The sequence below is a fragment of the Canis lupus genome, chromosome 18, assembly GCF_003254725.2.
Source record: "Canis lupus dingo isolate Sandy chromosome 18, ASM325472v2, whole genome shotgun sequence".
NCBI classification, from domain to species: Eukaryota; Metazoa; Chordata; class Mammalia; order Carnivora; family Canidae; genus Canis; species Canis lupus.
The window spans coordinates 40,871,806-40,894,750 of NC_064260.1; the positions used below are offsets into that span (position 1 = coordinate 40,871,806).

Genomic DNA, 22,945 nt, shown 5'->3' on the forward strand with positions numbered 1-22,945 from the left:
AAAAAGATGTTAAAGTATGTAGAAATTATGTAGTAATACAATGAATATATTTGTTATAACTAGATTTATACTATTTGAATAGAGGTTCATGAGTTATCTCCTTGTATATGTTGAAGAGGCAAAAAAAAAAAAGGCCATTTTTTAAAGATGCTACAAAGGGAAGACAAGTACCAAAAAGAAGCTTAATTTGTTGATATGTATGCTCCTATGAGATCATCAGTTTCTTATAGTGACATTGAGCTATTCACTGTTGAGCCAGAAAAGATAAGATCCAAATGTATTACTGTCAAAACTGATCTGTCAAAAGTAGGGGCCAGTTTTCCAACCCAGGTCAGAAACATGGGAAAGAGAAGTGAAAACCAGAATAATGTACAAAGGATGAAGATAAAGCTATAGATACAACAGAATCTGGCTCACAAGCTGCTGTACAGACAGCAGAAGGGAGGAGTGGGCTTATCCTCTCACAGATACTACTGTATTTGATGTTTTGGCACTCTGTGAGATTGACTTAAAATAAGATGGTTCTGTCCTCTGTGGCCATTTTGCCTATGTCTCCAAATGTCCTACTGGGAAAGGATTCTATTGTCCACATTGGGATGAAAACATTTTCTCTTATTCCAATTTTATTTAAATTGTTACAGAATTAAAAATTGCTGTCCTCTGTGTTTTCCAATCTCAAGTCAGAGTTTGTTGCACCATAGCTTCCTCATGGCATTTTTCACTTCTGCATTTCTCAGCGTGTAAATTAGAGGATTGAGCAAGGGTGTCACAATAGTGTAAAACACAGCCACCATCTTGTCCGCTGGAAATGAAGTTACAGGGCGAGTATATGTGAATATACACGGAACAAAAAATAAGATGACAACAATAATGTGGGATGTGCAGGTAGAGAGGGCTTTCTTTCTTCCTTCTGCACTCTGGTTATTCAAAGAATGTAAGATGAAAATATAAGAGGTAAGCAGGACCATGAAACTTACTGTGCAGATAGCCCCGCTATTAAAAACTATGAGTAAATTGGTTGCATGAGTGTCCATGCATGCAAGCTTCAACAAAGGTGGCATATCACAGAAATAATGATCAATAACATTAGGTCCACAGAATGGTAACTTCAAAGCCAGGAAAATCTGTGCAGAAGAATGGATACAAGACACCACCCAGGCTAGATTCACCAGTGTACCACAGACACGCCGGCTCATGATAGTTGTATACCTCAGAGGCTTACAAATGGCCACATAGCGATCCAAGGACATGAGGACAAGCACCAAGATCTCCATGCACCCAAAGAAGTGAAATGCAAAAATCTGAGTCATGCACTCATTGTAGGAGATAACTTTCTTCTTAGATACAGAATCTACTATCAACCTAGGAGCAGTGGTTGTTGAGAAGCAGGCATCAGCAAAGGATAAGTAGAAAAGGAAGAAGTACATGGGGCTCCCAAGTGTCTGGCTGTATCTTATGGTTATAACAATCAGTAAATTTGCCAACAGAGTTGCAAGGTATAGAAACACAAAGACCACAAGTACGACTTTCTCCTTTAAAACATCCTGTGTTAACCCAAACAGAATGAACTCATTCACACTGCTATTCAACTCCATCGTTACAGTGAATGTAGAAAAACAGAGCCGAGAAATTATTCACCTGCAGAGAAAATTGGGGAAATAGTAACTTGGCAGTAGTGGTAGACTTGGATTCAGAATTGCGCTTTTATACTTCTATCAACACATAAATCAATGGTTCTCAATTTTTCATGTGTTATAATCACTTAGGAAACTTTGTTTTTTTTTTAATGTTGATGTTCATTCTTTAACTAGAAGTATTAACTGAAGATCTTCCTACATGGACCAAGATTTTGGGGTGTAAAAAGAGCTCTCAAGTGATCATGAGCTCTGCCAAGTTCTGAGAATTAATGACTTTGCTATATAATCTTGATCAGGTCACTTTAATGTCTTGAAGCTTTTCCTTCATTTGACAATTATACATTCTTTTTTTAAAAAAGATTTTATTCATTTATTCCTGAGACACACACACACACACACACACACACACACATACACACACAGAGGCAGAGACACAGGCAGAGGGAGAAGCAGGCTCCACGCAAGGAGCCCGACGTCGGACTCAATCCCGGGACTCCAGGATCACGCCATGGGCCAAAGGCAGGGGCCAAACTGCTGAGCCACCCAGGGATTCTCACAGTTAGACATTCTAATAGATACTTTACTAAGTATATACCTATATGTATAATATATATATATGTGTGTGTAAAATGTATATGCAGCTCAATTACTGAAAAATAATATCCTTACATAATTTTAAAACATACACTCTTGGAAACTGTCTCAAAAAAAAAACACATTTCTTGGGTGCCTGAGTGGCTCAGTGGTTGAGCATGTGCTTTTGGCCCAAGTCCTGCTCCTGGGGTCCTGGAATCGAAACCCACATCGGGCTCCCTGTGGGGAGCCTGCTTCTCCCTCTGACTAGGTCTCTGTGTCTCTCATGAATAAATAAATAAAATCTTAAAAACACACACATTTCTTGATTTGGACACAGTTTCCACCTATTATTCCTGATCTCTTCAGTATCTTGGTTGGATTATGCTTTAAGAAAAAATTATTTACCCAAATTCAGGTTCATGGTGGCCATAATTTTACCTTCTATTGCTTAAATTTAGGAAATTACTACAATTTATCTGTCCTACAACAACTACAATTATTCTGTCCTACAATATTTTTGTACCTTTGAATATTGACATCAAATGATCTAGAACTTATTTTAGTATGAGTTTTGAGAAACTCTTTCTGATAAATCACCAATCCTTCAATGAATTAATAACAATATCAAATCAGTCACCAATATGTACTAAGTACATATTCATATCTATAATCTATGTAATGGGGCATAAAAATAAGTCCTCAACATCTTTACAACCAAGTTGAAGGGATAACACACTTCTATAGAAGATCATTAACTACGTAAGAATTGCATACAACTCTGTATGATAATAGCAAGTGAATTTTGGTTCCAAAAGTCCAAAAAAAGTCCAAAATTCCTTGATCATGAATTGACTGATAAGTGAAGTTTCAAAAATGAAAAAGAAGTGAAGTAAGGGCTTTAAATGTGTTAAACTGGGATTTCTAATACAGTCCTCTGAAACTCAAGTATTCCATAAGTTTATACTGGCTTTCTCTAAGTAAAACATATATTTCAAAAATTACTAATTCAAATAATCCATTTAGCCCTAATACAGTTATACATCTAAATAAAACTAAAAATTTATTTGCCACCCAGGTAAAATAATATTAGTGCAGTATGATAAACTAGAGATGTTATAACTACAAGCTCTGGTTGGCAGTTCCAATGATCTCTGATAGCTATAGAAAATAAAAGAAATTAATGATTACTTTGTTTTGAAACAGATTCTTGGGGTGCCTGGGTGGCTCAGTTGATTAAGCTTCTGAGTAGGTTTTGGTTCAGGTCCTGGATCTCATGGGTCTTGGGATCAAGCCCCTCAAAGGGCTCCAATCTCAGTAGGGGTCTGGTTGGATATTATCACCCTCTGCCCCTTCCCCATTCATTTTCTCTCTTTCAGATAATAATAATAATAATAATAATAATAATAAATAATAATAATAAATATCTTTTAAAAACCCACTAGATTCCTAAAAAGGGATGAAAACAAAAGGGAGGGAACTCTTGGCTCTGAAGAGAGGAGCATTTAGGAGCATAAGAATCAGTAAAATATCATAAAGGAAGAAGTATGCATTGCTTCAGGTTATTATAGAGATGATCTCCATAGAAACTACAATCTTATTAAGTTAAAAGATTGTAATGCCGGGACACCTGCACCCCGATGTTTATAGCAGCAATGTCCACAATAGCCAAACTGTGGAAAGAGCCTCGGTGTCCATCGAAAGATGAATGGATAAAGAAGATGTAGTTTATGCATAGAATGGAATATTACTCAGCCATTAGAAATGACAAATACCCACCATTTGCATCAACGTGGATGGAACTGGAGGGTATTATACTGAGTGAAATGAGTCAATCAGAGAAGGACAAACATTATATGTTCTCATTCATTTGGGGAATATAAATAATAGTGAAAGGGAAGAGAAGGGAAGGGAGAAGGAATGGGTAGGAAATATCAGAAAGGAAGACAGAACATAAAGACTCCTAACTCTGGGAAACGAACTAGGGGTGGTGGAAGAGGAGGAGGGCGGGGGGTGGGGGTGACTGGGTGATGGGCACTGAGGGGGGCACTTGACGGGATGAGCACTGGGTGTTATTCTGTATGTTGGCAAATTGAACACCAACAAAAAATAAATTTATTATAAAAAAAGATTGTAACAAAGAAATTTGAGGATGGATAATGGACAGCTATGAAAACCAGGTGATATAGTTCTATTTTTTTTTGTTTTTATTTAACTTCAACTAGCCAACTTATAGTACATCATTAGTTTCATCAGTTGCATATAACACCCAGTGGTCCTCACATCACATGCCCTCCTTAATGCCCATCACCCAATTATCCCATCTCCCTGCCTACATCCCTCCAGCAACCCTGTTTGTTTCCTATAGTTAAAAGTCTCTCATGGTTTGTCTTCCTCTCTGATGATTTCCCATTCCCTTCCCCATGATCCTCTATGCTGTTTCATATATTCCACATATGAGTGAAACCATATGGTAATTGTCTTTCTCTGATTGACTTATTTTACTCAGCATAATACCCTCCAGTATTATCTTAAATAAGCAAAAAGATTTGGGAACATTAAGACAAGAAAGTAGCATTTACAAGATGTATGCATTGTGTGAGATCAACACTACCACTCAGAGTTCTATCACTGAATTCAGTCCTCATTTCCTCACACTCCCAGGCTGTCTTATCTCTCTGATTTTGTGGGCCATCATGGTAATAGAGCATGCTTTTCCTCTTCCTTAATCCTTAATTTTTACTTTTACCTGTTGAAATTTTACAGTTCAAAAATTATATTAGTACCTATAGTCTTCCCTTGGTTTTCCCAGGTCAAAAGACTCCTGCCTCTACATTCTATATGAATATGTACTTTATTATATATGTATATATATAATAGGTTATATATATATATATACACACATTTGAATAAGTCAGTCCTAGATTATATATTATTCTTATTCTATAATCTTATAATTCAAACAATATTCCACTTTTTTGTTATTTCATTTTACCAGCACATTTTCTTGCAAGGTAGGTATGGCCCTTTGTTTTATGTGCAGAGAAATCTATGTGCAGAGTTTCAGCTGTGATACAGAAAGTTTCCACGAGTACCATACAGTCAGGCTAGAACTAAAGTGAGATACTACCAAGACAAATCCTGAGCCATCAGAGAAGGATGCCAACTGATACCTTAATTCCCTGTCCTGACTCCAAAAATCAGGTTCTGCAAACTGCATGGTGAGGTAAAAGGAAAACTAGATACCCAAATGAATAATAGCGAAGAGGAAGACAGGGCAAAGACAGAATATAGTCAAAGCAGGGGAGAGGAGAGAGTGAGCAGACACCAGGGAAAGAACAGTCAGAGGAGAGTGAGCACGGAAAGAACAGTCAGAGGATAAGACACAAAAGACATATAGAGGGAAGTAAGTAAAAAACATTGGAGAGCGTCATTTGATCCAAGTTTTCATCAGAGTTCAGCTTCTTTTTTCCTGACCCACCAAAACCAGACAGAAGTTGCAGTTTTGGGTCATGAGCAAGGAGTTACCAAAGGTCTTAAAAACCCAAGTGTATACAAAGTGCACTCCTATCTTATACCCTATCCTCGAAGCATCACCACTGACCTATAACTTTCAAATTAGGGACCCCCCAAGATAGAAACTTTTGCTAAGTTGGCCTCAATGCCATGGTGCAGTTTATTGCTCCATCCCACCCCTACATTAAGCGGAGATTATTTGAAAGGTAGTAAAGATTGTGCAGAGGGCAGGAAAGGCTTGGGAACCCTAGATCACCTCAATCCTTCATGGGTGGAAATTACTGTCCAATAACTTCATCATATGTTATAAGATACTCTGAGTATAGATTCCATCAGATCAGTCTTGAAGAGGTAAAATGAAGAAATTATTTCAGATAGGCTGAAAAACTTACCTCTTTGTTTAATGAGGAAACAGATGACTTTCAATATAATAAATTTTTTCATATCTTCAACTTCAATTTACTTAGAAGGTGAATCATATGAAGCCTGGATAAAATATGCAAACTATACTTCATTGATATTTATCAATGTTTTTTATCACAAGAGGTTATGTGGTGTAGAAAGTTTATGGAGAAAGCAGACTCTGCATGTGGCCAAACATCACACTTCCTCCCCATAAGCACTAGGTTACACAAAAACAACAAGGTTTAGATTGGAGCAGAGGAGAGGGTCATAAAGAAGAGAAGTTTCTTAATTCAGTTTCTCAGAACTTTATAGATGAAGCTTATTCCTGCATTCTGAGAGAGAAATGCCTCTGAAGCCACCTCTCTTCCCAGAGTTGCTCTTTTGGAAAACATATGAGGTAACTTTTCTTCTAATGGCATTGTATATTTATGGCAATTCCCACACAAGTTTGCATATGCCTAAGGTAGGCTTCTAGCCTCAAGAACTCCAGGAAAACCATTACGCCCAACCCAGTCCCAAAGGATGTCCAATGAGCTACCTTGTTCAGATGGTCCAAGGGCAAACACATGCTTTGGGGCCAATTAGTTAGCTTCAACTCACTGAACTGCAGGTGAAGAAAGTATGTTCACTTCTCTATAGGCTTTGCTTAAGCCCATCTCTTCTAAAAGTTTGGAAATTGTTGACATCAGTTAAAGGATCACATAGATGAAGCACGTGAGCCCTGGTCCCACCATTATCTGCTATGTGACATTAAGCAAGTTTCACAATTTCCTTAATTTCCAATTTTTCTCTTAGGAAAAGTCAACTGGTAATAATCATTTCTTTCTTTCTCTCTTTGTTTTCTTTATTTCTTTTATATTTTTAGAGAGAAAGAGAGCATATGAGCAGTGGAAAGGAGGGGCACAGGTGGTAGGAGAGAGAGAACTTCAAGCAGGCTTCACACCCAGCATGGAGTCCTACACAGGGCTCAATCTCATGACCCTGAAATCATGACCTGAGCCAAAATCAAGAATCAGAAACTCAACTGACTGAGCCACCCAGGTGCCCCAATTGTTTACTTTTAAGATTAATGTCAGTTCTCCCACTTCTAATATTATCTATGTTTCTAAGTCAATGTAGAGAGAAAGATGGGAAAAAGGACAGGGAAATATTTTTTAATACATATCTTCTGTATTTTATTTTTATTTTTACAGATATATGCCCTTTTGGGGGGACCTGGGTAGCTCTATCAATTAAGCCTCTGACTCTTGATTTTGGCTCAGGTCAGGGTCATAAGATCCAGCCCTGCATCAGGTTCTGCACTCCATAGTATCTCCTTGGGCATCAGCCTCTGCTCCTCCTTCTGCTTGTTCTCTCTTGTCTCTGTCTCAAATAAATAAATATTTTTTAAAAAAGATACATGCCCTTCCACTTGCCAGAGAGAAAGTTGCTTGAGAATGATGGTATAGATTGCATTAAAAGTTACTTTTCACATGGCAAATCATGTTACTACCCAGCACTCAGAATCACCTACCAGTTGTGTCACTGTCCACTAGACACTTTCAATGAGGATGAAGTAAACCACATGGGGTACAGGGGAAGGACAGAAAGTGAAAACAGGAATGGAGATAAGATGCTACTACAAAGGATTGCACAATGCTTTGCATTCTTGCTAAAAGGTCTAGTAGTAGCCATCAAGCCCTGAGGTCTGACAGAAATGTCTAAAAGAAAAATCACACCCCCACACATGGCTTTTTACTACAAATGGACTGAAAGAATCCTGAAAAAAAGTTTTCAGTGTGTCACTTAAAGTCTTAGAATCCCAGCTTCCTCATCAATTAAATGGGAATATGAAGACCTACCTTTTAAATTTTCTGTAAACCTTAAAACTTAGGAAAAAGAATGAATCCCTGGCTCAGAAAAAGCACAGAAGAAATATTCATGTGTTTTTATTAATCCTACTTACACATGAGGAATTGAGAACCAGAGAAGTAAAATAACTCACGAAGGTCACACAGCTAATTAGTAACAGAACTGAGCCTAGAATCCACGTCTCTTAAGTATGAGTCTAAATCCCTCTTATGTTCATATGATATGCACAGTAATGTCATAAGATTTCTTGGACTGGGAAACAAGAACAGCCATTGAATGAGCCCCTGTATTAAACTTCCCAGTTAAAAAGCCCTAAATGAATTCCTTATATTTGAAGGAATGATTAAGCTCTCCAGTTCTGGTGGGAAAATTTTGCAGAGGGTAGTTGCCAAGGAGATCCTGAAGTGGCCAAAGGAAGGAAGCTAAGTCAATGATCTCTTGAGCATTCTTCAATATCTAAGTCAACTGACCCTTAGTGCTCATTAACTTTCTTGTAGACCTAAGGACTGGATGATATCTGGGTTCCAGTTCTGTCAAAGCAATGCCAAGATTTCCTGAATGCACTTGACTATGTTCATTCCATCACAAAACTGTGGAAATAGAACAAATACCAACTGAAGTTTGTACTAGTTTGAGCTACCTCTGTTTTCATCTTAGGATGAATCAGGGCCCTGATTTAAACACTGCTCATTTAAATTTGTGTCTTACTAAACTAAGGTAAGTTTTCCAACAAATAATTCAGAAACTCTGGCTAGATAAACCCAACTAACAAAATGCAAATTTGAGGCAATAGGTGATTTTATTGGGATCAGAAATACTTTATAAATAAAAGTCAGATCACTGAGAGAAAGACTTACTCTTGTAGGGAATGGAAGCAGGGATAAAGAGTGAGTAATAAAAAAGTGCATAAAGAACAATGGCTTTATTTTCTATTTGAATACTTATATATTATATTTAGATTTTAGATATGGGGAAATTCACAAGAATGTAGAATTCATTTTAAATATTCTGTGTATGTCAAGAATTATCATTATCATCAAGATCTAATAACAGCAATAACTACATTCTTTTGCTCAACTTGACACTTTAATGTGTTAATGTTAAATATAGATTTAAATGTGAATATGTGATATCTCATTTATTCACTTATTCAACAGATTTATTGAACTCTTATATCAAGCTCTTCTAGACACTAACGTTACATCATGAACCAAAAAGAGAAATAAAAATTTCCTACCTCACCCAGAGCTAGCTTATAGTCCTTGAGAGGACACTGATATAAATAAATAAATACATACATACATACATACATACATAAATAAATACATAAATAAATACATAAATAACTAAATGTAAATAAATTATATAAGCATGTCAGAAAATAATAACTTCTTTCCAAGAAAAGTAAATAAAGAATAGATAGGAAAAAAAAAGAATAGATGGGAAAGTGGGGTCATGAAATTCAAGGTGTGAGCTGCTGCTTTTCAGAACATGGTGATATGGTACAGGGATACCTATAGCTCAGGTTCTGAGAATGCTCTGAGCTCTTCCACTCCTGAGTCCTGGCTGTTGTCTTCATCAATCATGGAGAACAGTGCCTTATGTATAAGCTTCTTTTCACTTGAAATAGCTTAAGTCTCTGTTTCAAATCTTTAAGATATTTTTGTCATTCCTCTACAAAGGTTTACCAAAGCATGGAATGAGTGGCAAAAGGTCTGATGTGTAATTTCTCTTTTGAAACTTTTTTTTATTTTTAAATTTAATTAAGGATAATATCCAACTCTTTTTAATTTACTGTGAAAGTACTGAGTTATGAAATCAGAGTTGATAAAGTGATATAAGTGTGAAAATATTTTTCCTAGCCCCATATTACTGCTTTTTTTTTTTTTGGCATTATATTAGCTCCTATCAAAGAGGCCCGAATACACAAAGGTCTTGTCTAGAAAATTTGGCTTTTTTACTCTTTACAATTTTTTAAACTTTAATGTTTTATTTGTCACTACAAACCATCATTACTCTGCTCCACACTTTCTTTATGGCATTTTTCATTTCCTTATTCCTGAAAGTGTAAATCAAAGGATTGAGTAAAGGAGTTAGAATGGTATAAAATATAGCCACCATTTTGTCAAAGGAGAAAGCAGATGGAGGTCGTGCATACACAAATATGCAAGGGACAAAGAACAAAACCACAATAGCAATGTGAGATCCGCAGGTGGAGAGAGCTTTCCGCTGCCCCTCAGGACTGTGGGTTCTCAGAGAGAGCAAGATGACAACATATGAGACAAGCAACAAAGAGAAGATTATGATGCAGATAGACCCACTGTTGGCGACCACTAAAAGGCCAAAGATGTGAGTGTCAGTGCAGGCAAGCTCCAGTAATGGGTACAAATCACACATGAAGTGATCAATGACATTGGGGCCACAGAAAGGCAGCTGGAAAGTAAAGAGAATTTGTATCATGGAATGCAGAAAACCCCCCATCCAGGCTATGCCCATCAGAATGCTACAGAGCCTCCAGTTCATGATAGTTGTGTAGTGTAAGGGTTTACAGATGGCCACATAGCGGTCATAGGCCATGGCTGTGAGGACAATCACTTCAACCCCAGCAAAGAAGTGCTCAGCAAAGAGTTGAGTCATACAACCTCCAAAAGAGATTGTTTTCCTCTCATAAAGGGAGTCCACAATCATCTTGGGGGCAATGACAGTGGAGAAGCAAGCATCCAGGAAGGACAGAAAAGCCAAGAAGAAGTACATGGGAGACCCCAAGAGTGCTGGGCTGCTGCTGATGGTCACCACAATTAGCAAGTTGCCCCCAACAGTTGCAATGTAGCCAAACAAAAACACAACAAATACTATTTTCTGAACATTAGGATTCTGTGAAAGCCCCAGGAGAACAAACTCAGTTACAAAGCTTTGGTTTTGCATGATTTCCAAGGAAAAGCTCAAAGCTGCCAGAAGGAACATGTAGATTCTACAGTTATAAGAAAGAAAAATTTGTCTCAGACCAGTGTAAAGTGATACAGTAGTAGTCATTAAGAAGTTGGTATGTCCATGTGAAAAATTATCTTCTCTGTTTCTGGCATCACTAACAACACAAAATTCAAAATTTGTTGAAGGTGGTAGTGGGAGGCTAGCAGAATTGATGAGGAGAAAAAGTATTATTAAACACTTGAAAAAATAGCCAGAGCTCCAATAAGGGGGAACGGAGGTATCCACATGTGGAGAAATAGTTTATCTCAATTGCCAACTCTGGTCGCTTAGCAGTGGCTTCCTGGACTGTATTATTGAAAAGGGTTCTGAGGAAAGGAGCCTGACAATGGCATCCTTATGTCCACCTTGAGCACCGAATGGAATCAGGGGGGTCTTGCGTGCCATCCCTGCTAGGAGTCTGACAAATCTGCAAACAGAAGAAGAAATAACATTCAGGTTAATAGGCACTTGCAAATCATGGCTACTCCCCAAATATTTCTTTAAACATCTGAAATGAACTTGGCCTTTAAGATGAGTTCATTCATTCCTTATAAAAGAGAAAGATACGTGGGAAAACTCCTTGTGAACACAGAACAAATATGCATGTATTGAGTTGGGTTTTGTTCTTTTAGTTTTTTTTTTTTCCTTTATCATTTTAAAATAAGAACCAAAGTTTAGAAAAAATACCTGTATCAGAATGTTACCATGATGACTAAGTCAAATAAACAAGAAAAACAATTGTTCAGAGCCTAGGGCCCAAGAAACAATCCATGTTAGGTCTTATTCCTATTTTACTGGTAGGAAATTTGTGCATACAAAGATAAGGTTAACAACAGATGCTAGATCTGAGATTTTAATAGAAACTCGGGCTCTAACACCCAAGTCCTTCCCACTGTGTCAACAGAAAGGAACAAGAACTTTCTTTTTCTAGAAAGAATGCAGAGCAGAGTGGCCTTTCAATTCTCTTTCCACCTATAGAGGTTCAAACCTTCTGACCCCCATGTTAGTGTTTAAATGAGGCCCTTTGATGAAGAACACAAACAAATGAGTAAAGAATCAGAGGGTAATGACCCAATTACTTACAGATTCAAATTGGCAACAATCATACAAGTAATGAATTGTAACAGTATGGTGAATATTGCCAGAGTCCTGGGGCGTTATTAATTACGTGTTAATTAATTATATACAGTTGCCCAATCTGATTAAGCACAACTTACCAAGGTATATCTGCTTCTAATGAATATGACTTTATGGTAAATAGGGATACTCATACATAGCCTACCTGCTCATCTCATAGGATTGTGATGTGGGTCAAATTGGAAAATGTGAAAATGTTGCTTAGGATAAGAAGACTTTACCAATTGTAGTTACAATTCTCTCACTTAAAATTCCAGACATCTTACCCACAGAAAGCTTTTCCATGAGTCATCCAGATAATTACTTCAACTTTTGACTTCATTTTCCATAATAAGACACAGCTCCTAAGAATGATTATGTCCCCCCCGGCACATACAGAAGAAATTCATTCATCCAATAACAAATGTGTGTATGTATACATATAACCTATGCTGATTAAACAAGTGAATAAAAGAATAATGGGGATTACTGGGAAAATTAAAAATAAGCTTATTTTTATGAACACCACTTAGAGCTACCCAAAACAGTTTACAGTGCTAAAAAAACTAACAAATATACAACCATGTGTGCTAATATTTATTGTCTCTTACTTTAACCATTTCCATTATGTTTCCAAGGTACTAGACATTACTAAACAGTCCCTGTGAACTTTATATCTGGCTACAAGTTGTCACCAAGAAGACAAGAGTATCAAACAACCCTATAAGGTTGTTTAAAAGTTAAGAATATATGATCCAGCAGTGATCAGTTTATCCTAGGATCAAAGCAGAAAAGAAATGAGGAAGAAAACCAGTTTCAGATTCACACAGACCAGTTCTTTCTACTTAGTTATATTATGTGCTATAAAGAGTCACTTAAAATACTCAAGCTTCTGATTCTACTTCTGCCACTGAGTATAATAAAAATGCCTATTAGTAGGGTTCTTGTGATAATCAGATAAAGCAAGACACATAAAAACAGTTATGCATTTAGAATCACAGGAAAAATTCACAATAAATAGTGAAAACAAGCCCCCAGACCCAATTATTCCTAATACCTTCTTTACCACAACCAAGGCTGATAAGTATCTTTTTATTCACAAAGGTAATTTTTTTAGTTAGTGCAGATATGGCATTAAGTGTACAACACTTTTAAATAACTTTAATAATCCCTAAATAAATTGTTGTGCCCATTTCTTTTTCAGATTGCTTCATTGTATGAAGAAAAAACAAATTTGGGTAAGGAGATAGAAGGGGATGCTTTAAACTAATCTAATAATTACAGAATTCTTAGGCTCTCCACTTCCCTTACCTAGGAGTTTCTAAGAGTAATACCATTTTAAAATTAAAATGCTTCTTATATATAAAATTAAATCAACCTTTTTTCATATAAAAGGAATTTCCACAATTAGTGTTAAAACTTTGACAATGGAGAGTGCACTGTCTTCATAGTTTATGATCACGAGGTTTTTGACTTTAAGTCACTTAAAAGATAGTTGTCCCAACTACAATGTGTCTTAGTGAATTGGATTCTAGAACATTAGAAGGACTATAGTGGAAAAATCAGTGAAATATGAATAAAAACTGATGTTTCATTAAGAGTAATATATTAATGTTCATTTCATAGTTTTGACTTATGATAAAATGTAATGATAATATTTGGAAAACTAAGTGAGGGGATTATAAGAACTCTCTATACTATCTGTTCACATTTTCTGTCAATCTAAAATTACTCCAAAATATGAAGTTAATTAAAAATAATATAATCTTTCATTATATCAGTTTCTGCTGTCAAAAAGTTGGCAATTACAGCTTCATTGCTTACTAGGCTTGTGTCTTTGAAGAAACCACTAAGCCTCAGCATCCTCTCCCATAAAATAGATACAATAACACTTGTTCAAGCTGCTGGTCCACAACAGATAAGACAGTTATTATGAAGGTGTTTTTAATGTATAATTCAAAAGGAAGATGTAAAATATTAATATCAGCATTATTTTTAAGCAGCATCTATACACAAAAAGTAAGCTGGAAATTTTAATCCATCATAAGATAAAATATATGTTTTTAACATCATGGTTTTAAAAAATATATTAATTCTAAAATTGCAGTGAAACTGCTTCATTCATGTAATCATTTGAAAAATATTTTTGCAAGTATTTCCAGAATGATAAACATATTTATATTCCTCATAATAGTAACTTCCACCCTAAAAATTATTCTAAAAGTGAAATAGGGTGGTGTAATTTTTCATAATGGAAGATGATGTCATTTATAATAGTGAAAATTTAGAAATATCTAACATAGTCAACAATAGGAGGATGCTTCTGTAAATCAGACTACTAAAGATTGATAGCACATGATGCTTTCAGTGAAACACTAATTAATAATGTGAGGACATGAACGGTGAAGCATTTTTACAATATCTGAAATGAGAAAAACAAAAAACTATAATAACTCTGCCCATTTATACATTTTAATATAATTTCAGAATCAAGAAGTGAGCATATAAAAGTAATAGACTTATTTTCAATAAGTATCTAGACATAACTATATGAAATTTGAAATTAAAAACTAAGGTTTTTTTAAGGGTTTATGTATTTATTTGAGAGAGAGCATGAGCAGGAGGGGCAGAGGCAGAGGGAGGGAGAGAGAATCCCAAGCAGACTCAATGCTGAGTGTGGAACCCAAGGCAGGGCTTGATCTCGAACCATTGAGATCACCACCTGAGCCAAAAGCAAGAGTCTGATGCTTAACCCACTGCACCACCCAGACACCCCTAAAAATATGATTTAAAATCCCTAATACCATCATTTTCCATCAATTTAACAGTTCGGAAAAAGATAGGGCTTGAAGACAATTTTATTAACCGTCCAGTAAAATTAATTTGTGTAGGTGGAACTAACATGGTAACATGACATAGATTCTTAAACTAAAAAGGTTAAACTATTATAAACTTTTCATAAATAGGTGTATCATGGGCCCAAACTTTCCCAAAGATTTCCAGGTCTATCCTTTCTTGATAGCCATACTCTTTAACATGCTGGGGGTGCACCAGAGATTGCTCAGGGACCCACATGGCCATAAATTAGACTATGGACCATCTCTTGGGCTGTGATCCTGGGAACTCATCATTCTGAGAATAATAGAAATTCCTGTTTCAACTTTGAAGTATATATTTAAAACTATAAGAGGAATTAATTGTAAGGTCATCATTATAAGTAGTATTTTGTAATTATATTTCAAACAGTAAATGTAAGATACAGTTTTAGGTACCTATATGTGCATATCAGTCATATTTTCATGTATTTTTTAAATACATATAGTTATTGTAAATTAAAAGAATAGTTTAAAACTCAATTCTCAATTATTCTCCCCAAATTCCTAAAATCTACTGTATTTTTGATCCAGGATTAATATTTATTTCAGCAATAAAAATATTTATTCTTTGTCTAATTAAGCATATTCCTTTCCCTATAATCTGGGAAATATGTTCTCTTTAGATTTCAGATCCTTTTCTCTCTTTTCAATATTGCTCTGCTGATTCCCCTAAATGTTTTATACTCTTACTATTTTATACTCTTACTCTTTGTGGAATTAGAAAAAACAAAAATAAAAAACTTTCTCTCTTTCCACCTGTATCCTACCTGGTGGATGCCTGAGCTTTCTTTTCTCCTGTTGTGCAGTTATTTAGCTCACTTTAAGAGAGACAAACTACAACAACTAGCACTAAAGCAGTCAGAGCTTCAGCTATTTAAATATTGAAAGATTCTGAGGCAGAAATCTAATGTTATTTTTTCTATCAAAGGCGCTTAGAGAATAAGTAGATGTATTTAAAATCAGAAGCCTCTGCTCCATGACTTGAATAAGACACTTGCTTACCCTGTGAAATGTATTTCTCTGTGCCATTTTTCAGGCATTTGTTGTAGGACTATAGAGCTCTGTATTAGATATAACTCTGCAAATAGTTAACAGCACTTAAATTTGCCTGCACTTATCTCAGTGTTTCTTACAGCCTCAAAAAAAGTCTACCTTTTAAACTAAAATGTCATATTCTGACAGCCTTAGAGGATGAATGATAAATGAGAACATAATTAGAAAGAATAAATAAAATACAATTAGATGTCTAGGAGCCAAAATAGGTACTTGTTGCATTAAATAGTCATTTGGATTTAACCTGAAGATGAAAAACTAAAGAAAGTTCTAAATTCATTAGATTTTAAGTAATAGATACTCCTAACCCTCCAAAAACGTTTGCATTCTAACAGCTACTATTTATTGAGCACATATTATATGTCAAGTGCTGTCCTGTGAACATGCATTATTTTGTTTCCAAATCCTTTTAGCTTTTTAATATATAATCTACACTAGAAATGAAGATTTGGGGCCAAAAATGTTATGTAGCCAGCCCAAGTCTACAACAGTTAAGTGATAGACCCACGCTTGCATTAAACTTGGTAGTTTGTACCACAACACCCATACCTTTAAGTACTACATCACACTTTAAAATCCTCTCTGAAAATGCAAAAATATAAATCATAAATCTCACCATTTTTCAGTTTCTTGAAAATTCTGGTGATGACAATTTCCTATGCTGTATGGAGGAAAGTCCATTCAATGGCTGCCCAAAACGTGAAACATGTTTCCAAGTCTTAATTCTACCTGTAAGAGAGAGAGAAAGAGCATCTCTAGCAGATGAGGTAGAGAATGTCCCCCACTGATTTTCAAGCACAATCTTCAGCATTGTCTCAGGGAAAAACAAATAAATAAGTAAAAGTTTCTTCCTTGATTTCCAACTGGAATTTAAAGAAGTTTCTCTGAGAGGTCATGAACCTGTAGAATTGCTTCTCAGTTCTCCTCAGTGTTTGGAAATTTCCAGTAAGTATGATTTTTCAAGACACAGTTATCTGTGGTTTGATTTGTTCAAGTATTTGCAAAACTTTTATGTCTCCAACCAATTAGCTTTTTTTTTTTCTTTTTTTCAAATTCTCCTGGGTTTCCATTGAAGATGCTTTCCATTGCCTTCCTTTTCAGGAATAGAAAATTGTGTGCACTGGGATGGAATACAATATCTCTGTGCAAGATTAGAGCACAATGCCTGCTGTCCTTACTAAATACCAAAGCTGGGTTCGGAATAAAGCACACCACCAATCCACAAGGACCTGTAGTATGCTAAGATTAGAGTAGCAACAGGTGCTTGTTAAAGATTAACACATTTTATGAATAATGTGCAAAGATGTGTGGACTAATCCAAACTCTTCTTTTTCCTCCCTGATTACTTAAGCTAAATATGCCATGACTTTAAAACTAAAAATACAACTTTTAGAGATTAAAGGAATTTTTCTCTTTCCATTTTTTTAAAGAGAAGGAATGACAAGTCTGCTTCCTCTGAAGGAAGGTAGACCTGGGATTGAAGCTTGGGAGAAAGTTGGACTTAGCCCATGAGGTCCCTTTAGAGAAAGTCCATACCAAGGAATGTTTTACTCTATACATTCTTGTATCCTACTGATTTTTATGCCTATTCACATTTGACAAATAGAAGCAGAATTGAAGTGATTTGTCAAAAAAAAAGTAAATATGCAGAAGCACCTTCACCTGTGGTGTTGGGGGAGGTGCTATTCACCCATACTATTAAGGGACAGGTGTTATTTTCTTTTAATTGATATTTTGTAGAGTTTTCCCAACCAGAAGAACCATCTGACCAGGACCACACTCCTGGAGGAGATGGTCTTTTAAACAAATGACTCAACAGCAGGACTCCAGCAATTAATCCTGGAACCCTGGTTCCTACTTTGAACCACACTTGGTATCTTCTACTTTGTTCCATGCCCTGCTTTGCTTAAACCTTTATTATTTGATCCCATTAGAGGAAATGAGTGGGATAATGCTGAAATAATAGTGTGAAGATAGGATGGGACACATAATATAACAAGCACGTTATTTATGCAAATATAAGATGAAGCTTTAAAAAAAACTTTACAAATCAAAAAAGAAAGAAGACAGACAGGCACAAAGATATGTATGAAATGGAGGGATGGTATATTTACTCTTCCAGAATTGATCCAATAAACCATTCTACCCACAGATTTAAAATTATATCTTCATTATTTATTAAATTACAAAATTCATCCCAAATTTCCAAAGATATATGGGTTAATTTCTGGGCCATTTCTTCTGTCCTTTAGAGTTTTTTTTATTAACAAGTCTACAGCAAAATGTTTACAAGGCAGAGTTTTATGGTAGGCTCTGATATGTAGAAAATTCAGTCCCCTGTCTCTATGTCCCTCACATTGTTTTTATTGCCACAACTGTTCAAACATAGCTACACGTACATACAAATTTTAGATTTGGTTGATCGATTTCCACACAAATATGCTTTATCATTCTTTTGGACTGTTATTAATTCATCACAGAAGTTGGTGTCTCTAAAATTGGGGCCTCATCTAAGGTGGGAAGAGCCAGCCAAATATTTTTATTGGACCTCTACCTAGGTAAACTCTCAGGATGAGATATAGTGAATTACTGCTGGAGTTCTAGAATTGCAGGTAGAGAAGAGGTACTTGGTTGCTTATTGTCTGATTAGAGCACAGAAAGATTCATCCCCTAAGCCTCTGTCTTCCTGTCCATATCCAGAACCCATATCTTGTGTTCTCTCCAGAAACATGGTATGTTGGAATAATGCCTCCTGCTTGACATACTGCCCTCCTGGAACCAATATCCTGGGCATAGAACCTGGGATACTTTATAGGTGCAGTGTTTCTAAGGCATCTGGTTGAACCCATGAGTAACATAAAGAGTCAAAGAGCTCCCCAAAGGAGGAAGGATGAGACCCATGGAATCAGGTTCAGGCTGGATTACCCCACCAAAAGGCACTGCCCAAGCCCAGACACTGGAGACTCTAGAAAACTTCACAGAAGATCTTTCCAAGTGTGAAGTCAAGAACAGAAGCTTTGCTTACCCAAGTCTAAGAACAGTAAGGTGAAAATATAGTTTCTTCTTATCTATGGACATAAAGAGTTGGTCACGTAGATGACTGGAAGAAAGTATTCCGGGCTGACAGAGTAACCTATATAAAGTCCCTACAGCAAGAACATAACTGGCCAGTAAGAGGAACAGAGAGGTGCCAGAGTAACCAGAAGAGTCATTGGGGGCTTAGTCATAAGTGAGGAGATCCGAATAATAACAGGGCAAATAGCTACTTAATTTTTAGTAATTATAAAGCTTTTAGCTTTTAACCTAAGTAAAATGAAGAGACTTTTCAGAGTATTAAGTAGAAGTGTGGCTATCATCTGACTTAATGAGTTTAAAGAATAGGATATTTCTGAGTACTGTGTTGACAACAGAATATTAGAGCAGAGGTTGCCAAGATAAAAGTAAAGAGAGTAGGTATAAGGGAATTGCAATAATTCAGGTAAAAGATGATAGCATGTAGCTTGGAACTACAAAAGGTTTAAAAGTTATTAAAAGTGGTTGAATATGAATATGTACTGAAGGTAGAGCCAACAGAATTTCTTGATAAATTGGAATAGGGTATGAGAAAAAGAGACCAAATATGCCATCAGCTGAGACAGAAAATGTTGTGAGTGGAGTTGGTTTAGAGATAGGGGAAGAATCTACTAGTCATTCAAGTGGAAATGCCATGAAGGAGACTGGATTTCCAGGTCTCAGCCTCAGGAAAGGGGCCTGAGCTGGAGGTAGTAATTTGGGAATTGTGGTCATATAAGTGAGAATATGTCATGGTAGACTGGATTCAATGATGGAGTCCATAAGATGAGAAGTGAGGAAAGACTATTTAATTTAGTGACACAGATGTCATGGTTGACCTTGAAAAGAGCATTTTCAATATTGAGTACTGAAGTATGCCTGAATAGAAAGAGAGAAATGGGAAACAACCATTACAGAATCTCTTAAATTTTGCTGCAAAGAAAAGGAAATGAGATCGAGGGAAGATTTTATTTTAAAGAAGAAAGAGATAACAGATTGCTTCTTTTTTTAATAATAAATTTTTTTATTGATGTTCAATTTGCCAACATACAGAATAACACCCAGTGCTCATCCCGTCAAGTGCTCCCCTAAGTGCCCGGCACCCAGTCACCCCCACCCCCCGCCCTCCTTCCCTTCTACCACCCCTACTATGTATTTAATGTGAATTAATATGAGGAACCTATAGAACAGATAAGAGAAGAAATTTGTGAAATTGAACTGACAGATAATAATTTCAGCACAAATGGTAAGAATAGCTCTTATATACATAATAAAAGATGTAGCTTTTGGACCTCCTTTTGATAATAGGAAAATTCCCAAATGCAGTAAAAATATTTAAGTCTAGGAATATCATTATGATCCTTCCAGTTCTTTAATTCTATAATTAAAACAGAAAAATTATCATCCTAAATTTTTTACAGAGAACAATTTATTTATGCTGCAATGGGCTTTATCTTCTTTTTTGATATGAGGCAACATGAAGACATGTCAAATGAATCCAGGAATGAAGAGGTAAAAAGTAACTGAGGGGAATGACCAGGAAAAGTCATCAGTAGAAACTTGTTTAAGGAGGTGGGAGTTGATCTGAAAATGGAAAAAAAAAATGAGATGGAACCAGACAAGCAAAATCTCAGAGAAAAAGAAGTCCAGCCCCCAGCAGAGTAAGAACAAACGCCCTGAGACAGCACCTGAATTATTGAAAACCAGGCTTGAATTATTCAGAACACAAGCTTAAAAAAAGGAAAAAGAATATCCAGAGTCTTGTAAGTGATGAAGCACAAAATGTACTGGAGAGGTAGTAAGTAACTTGATTGTAGTATCTTAACCGGATTTTCATATTTAAAAGATGCCATTGGCTGTCGTGTACCCAATGGATTCGAATGAATGGGGCGGAAAAGACCTATTGTCCTTGTAAAAAAGATTAGTCCTTAGCATGTGAGCTAGTGATGCCCAGGATCCCTTGTTTCACCAGTTTCCTCACGGCATTTTTCACCTCTGAATTCCTCAGGGTGTAGATCAAGGGATTTAACATGGGTGTAACAATGGTAAAAGACACAGCCATTGCCTTGTCAATGGGGTACGTGGCCACAGGCCGCACATATAGGAAAATGCATGGCACAAAGAACAAGACAACCACGGTGAGGTGGGAGCCACAGGTGGAGAAGGCTTTGCGCCGCCCTTCAGAGTTGCAAGACTTCAGAGAGCAGAGGATGACCATGTAGGAGGTGATGAGGATAAGGAAGATGGTCATACACATCACCCCACTGTTGAGGATGACTAGGAGACCCAGGGTGTGGGTGTCCATGCAGGCCAGTTTCAACAAGGGAAACAAATCACACATAAAGTGATCAATAACATTGAGGCCACAGAAGGGTATTTGATACATGAAGAGAAGCTGTATTGCTGCATGGATAAACCCCCCCACCCAGGCCCCTCCCAGCAGCAGGCAGCACATCCGAGGGCTCATGATGGTCATGTAGTGCAGGGGCTTACAGATGGCCACATAGCGGTCATAGGCCATCACGATGAGAAGGATGATCCCCACACCACCAAAGAAATGCTCTGCAAAGAGCTGGGTCATGCAACCTTCTAAGGAGATGGCAGTGCTCTTGGAGAGGGAGTCCACAATCATCTTGGGAGCAATGGCAGAAGAGTAGGTAACATCCAAAAGGGATAAGAAAGTAAGGAAAAAATACATAGGTGATCTCAGACTCTGACTTGTGATCACAGTTACCACAATTAATAGGTTTCCCAAAACCGTGGACACATACATGATTAGAAACACAGCAGAGAGCATTTTCCGCAGCTCTGGGTTCTCTGTAATGCCCAAAAGAATGAATTCAGTCACATTTCTTGGATTCTCCATTTACTACGGGCTGATAAATGCACACTGCTCTGAGCTGGAAAATCTACAAAATAACATTAATTTTAATTAATAATCACTGAGTGTGTGGGACAATTTTTGCACTGTGTCTCATAATCTCTTAACCTACTTTTTTCTCTAGCCACTAATACAGCAACCAGCTGTTAACAGTATAGCCTGACAACAGCTTTATCTTAACTGATCCCTCCAAAAACACGTCTGTTCCCCAGTACATCCCTTATCTTCTGTCTCAATATTTTCTGCTTGAGACACTTAGAAAATCCTACTTCATCATTCTGGAGCATACTAACATCTGGAAATATGAAGGGATTAAGATACTTTTAGGAGATACAGATGCAATGAAACGCCGGGACTCCTGCACCCCAATGTTTATAGCAACAATGTCCACTATAGCCAAACAGTAGAAGGAGCCTTGGTGTTCATCGAAACACTGAGGATAAAGAAGATGTGGTTTATGTACAATGGAATATTACTCAGCCATTAGAAATGACAAATACCCACCATTTGCTTCAACATGGATGGAACTGGAGGGTATTATGCTGAGTGAAATAAGTCAATCGGAGAAGGACAAACATTATATGGTCTCATTCATTTGGGGAATATAAATAATAGTGAAAGGGAATAGAAGGGAAGGGAGAAGAAATGGGTAGGAAATATCAGAAAGGGAGACAGAACATGAAGACTCCTAACTTTGGGAAATGAATTAGGGGTGGAGGAAGGGGAGGAGGGCGGGGGGTGGGGGTGAATAGGTGACGGGCACTGAGGGGGACACTTGACGGGATGAGCACTGGGTGTTATTCTGTATGTTGGCAAATGAACACCAATAAAAAATAAATTTATTATTAAAAAATTACACTTTCCAAAAAAAAATAATAAAAAAAGAAAAAAAAGATACTTTTAGGAAATCCTAGATCATTAGTAAGCAGGAGCCAGTGAATAAATGATAACCAACTTAACACAATCTTGGATTAACTTTTCTTTCTTTTCCTGTTTCACACTCCCCATTCACTGCC

At 36.6% G+C, this 22,945-nt stretch overlaps 3 protein-coding genes across 3 annotated transcripts; all 3 read right to left on the reverse strand.

Annotated features, from left to right (window-relative positions):
* Nucleotides 1–680: 680 nt before the first annotated feature.
* LOC112663615 (olfactory receptor 4C11-like) lies at nt 681–1,595 on the reverse strand. Its single transcript, XM_025452687.1, has one exon. The coding sequence runs from the start codon at nt 1,593–1,595 to the stop codon at nt 681–683; it is 915 nt and encodes a 304-aa protein (XP_025308472.1).
* Nucleotides 1,596–9,971: 8,376 nt separating this feature from the next.
* Nucleotides 9,972–11,103, reverse strand: LOC112663614 (olfactory receptor 4C15). Its single transcript, XM_025452686.2, has one exon. The coding sequence runs from the start codon at nt 11,013–11,015 to the stop codon at nt 9,972–9,974; it is 1,044 nt and encodes a 347-aa protein (XP_025308471.1). The 5' UTR covers nt 11,016–11,103.
* Nucleotides 11,104–20,969: 9,866 nt separating this feature from the next.
* Nucleotides 20,970–21,914, reverse strand: LOC112663107 (olfactory receptor 4C6-like). The gene has a single exon (XM_025451693.1). The coding sequence runs from the start codon at nt 21,912–21,914 to the stop codon at nt 20,970–20,972; it is 945 nt and encodes a 314-aa protein (XP_025307478.1).
* Nucleotides 21,915–22,945: the final 1,031 nt, after the last annotated feature.

Excerpts from the sequence above, each read along its gene's own strand:
- LOC112663615 (XM_025452687.1), bottom strand. The coding sequence starts at position 1,595 with ATGGAGTTGAATAGCAGTGTGAATGAGTTCATTCTGTTTGGGTTAACA.
- LOC112663614 (XM_025452686.2), bottom strand. The coding sequence starts at position 11,015 with ATGACTACTACTGTATCACTTTACACTGGTCTGAGACAAATTTTTCTT.
- LOC112663107 (XM_025451693.1), bottom strand. The coding sequence starts at position 21,914 with ATGGAGAATCCAAGAAATGTGACTGAATTCATTCTTTTGGGCATTACA.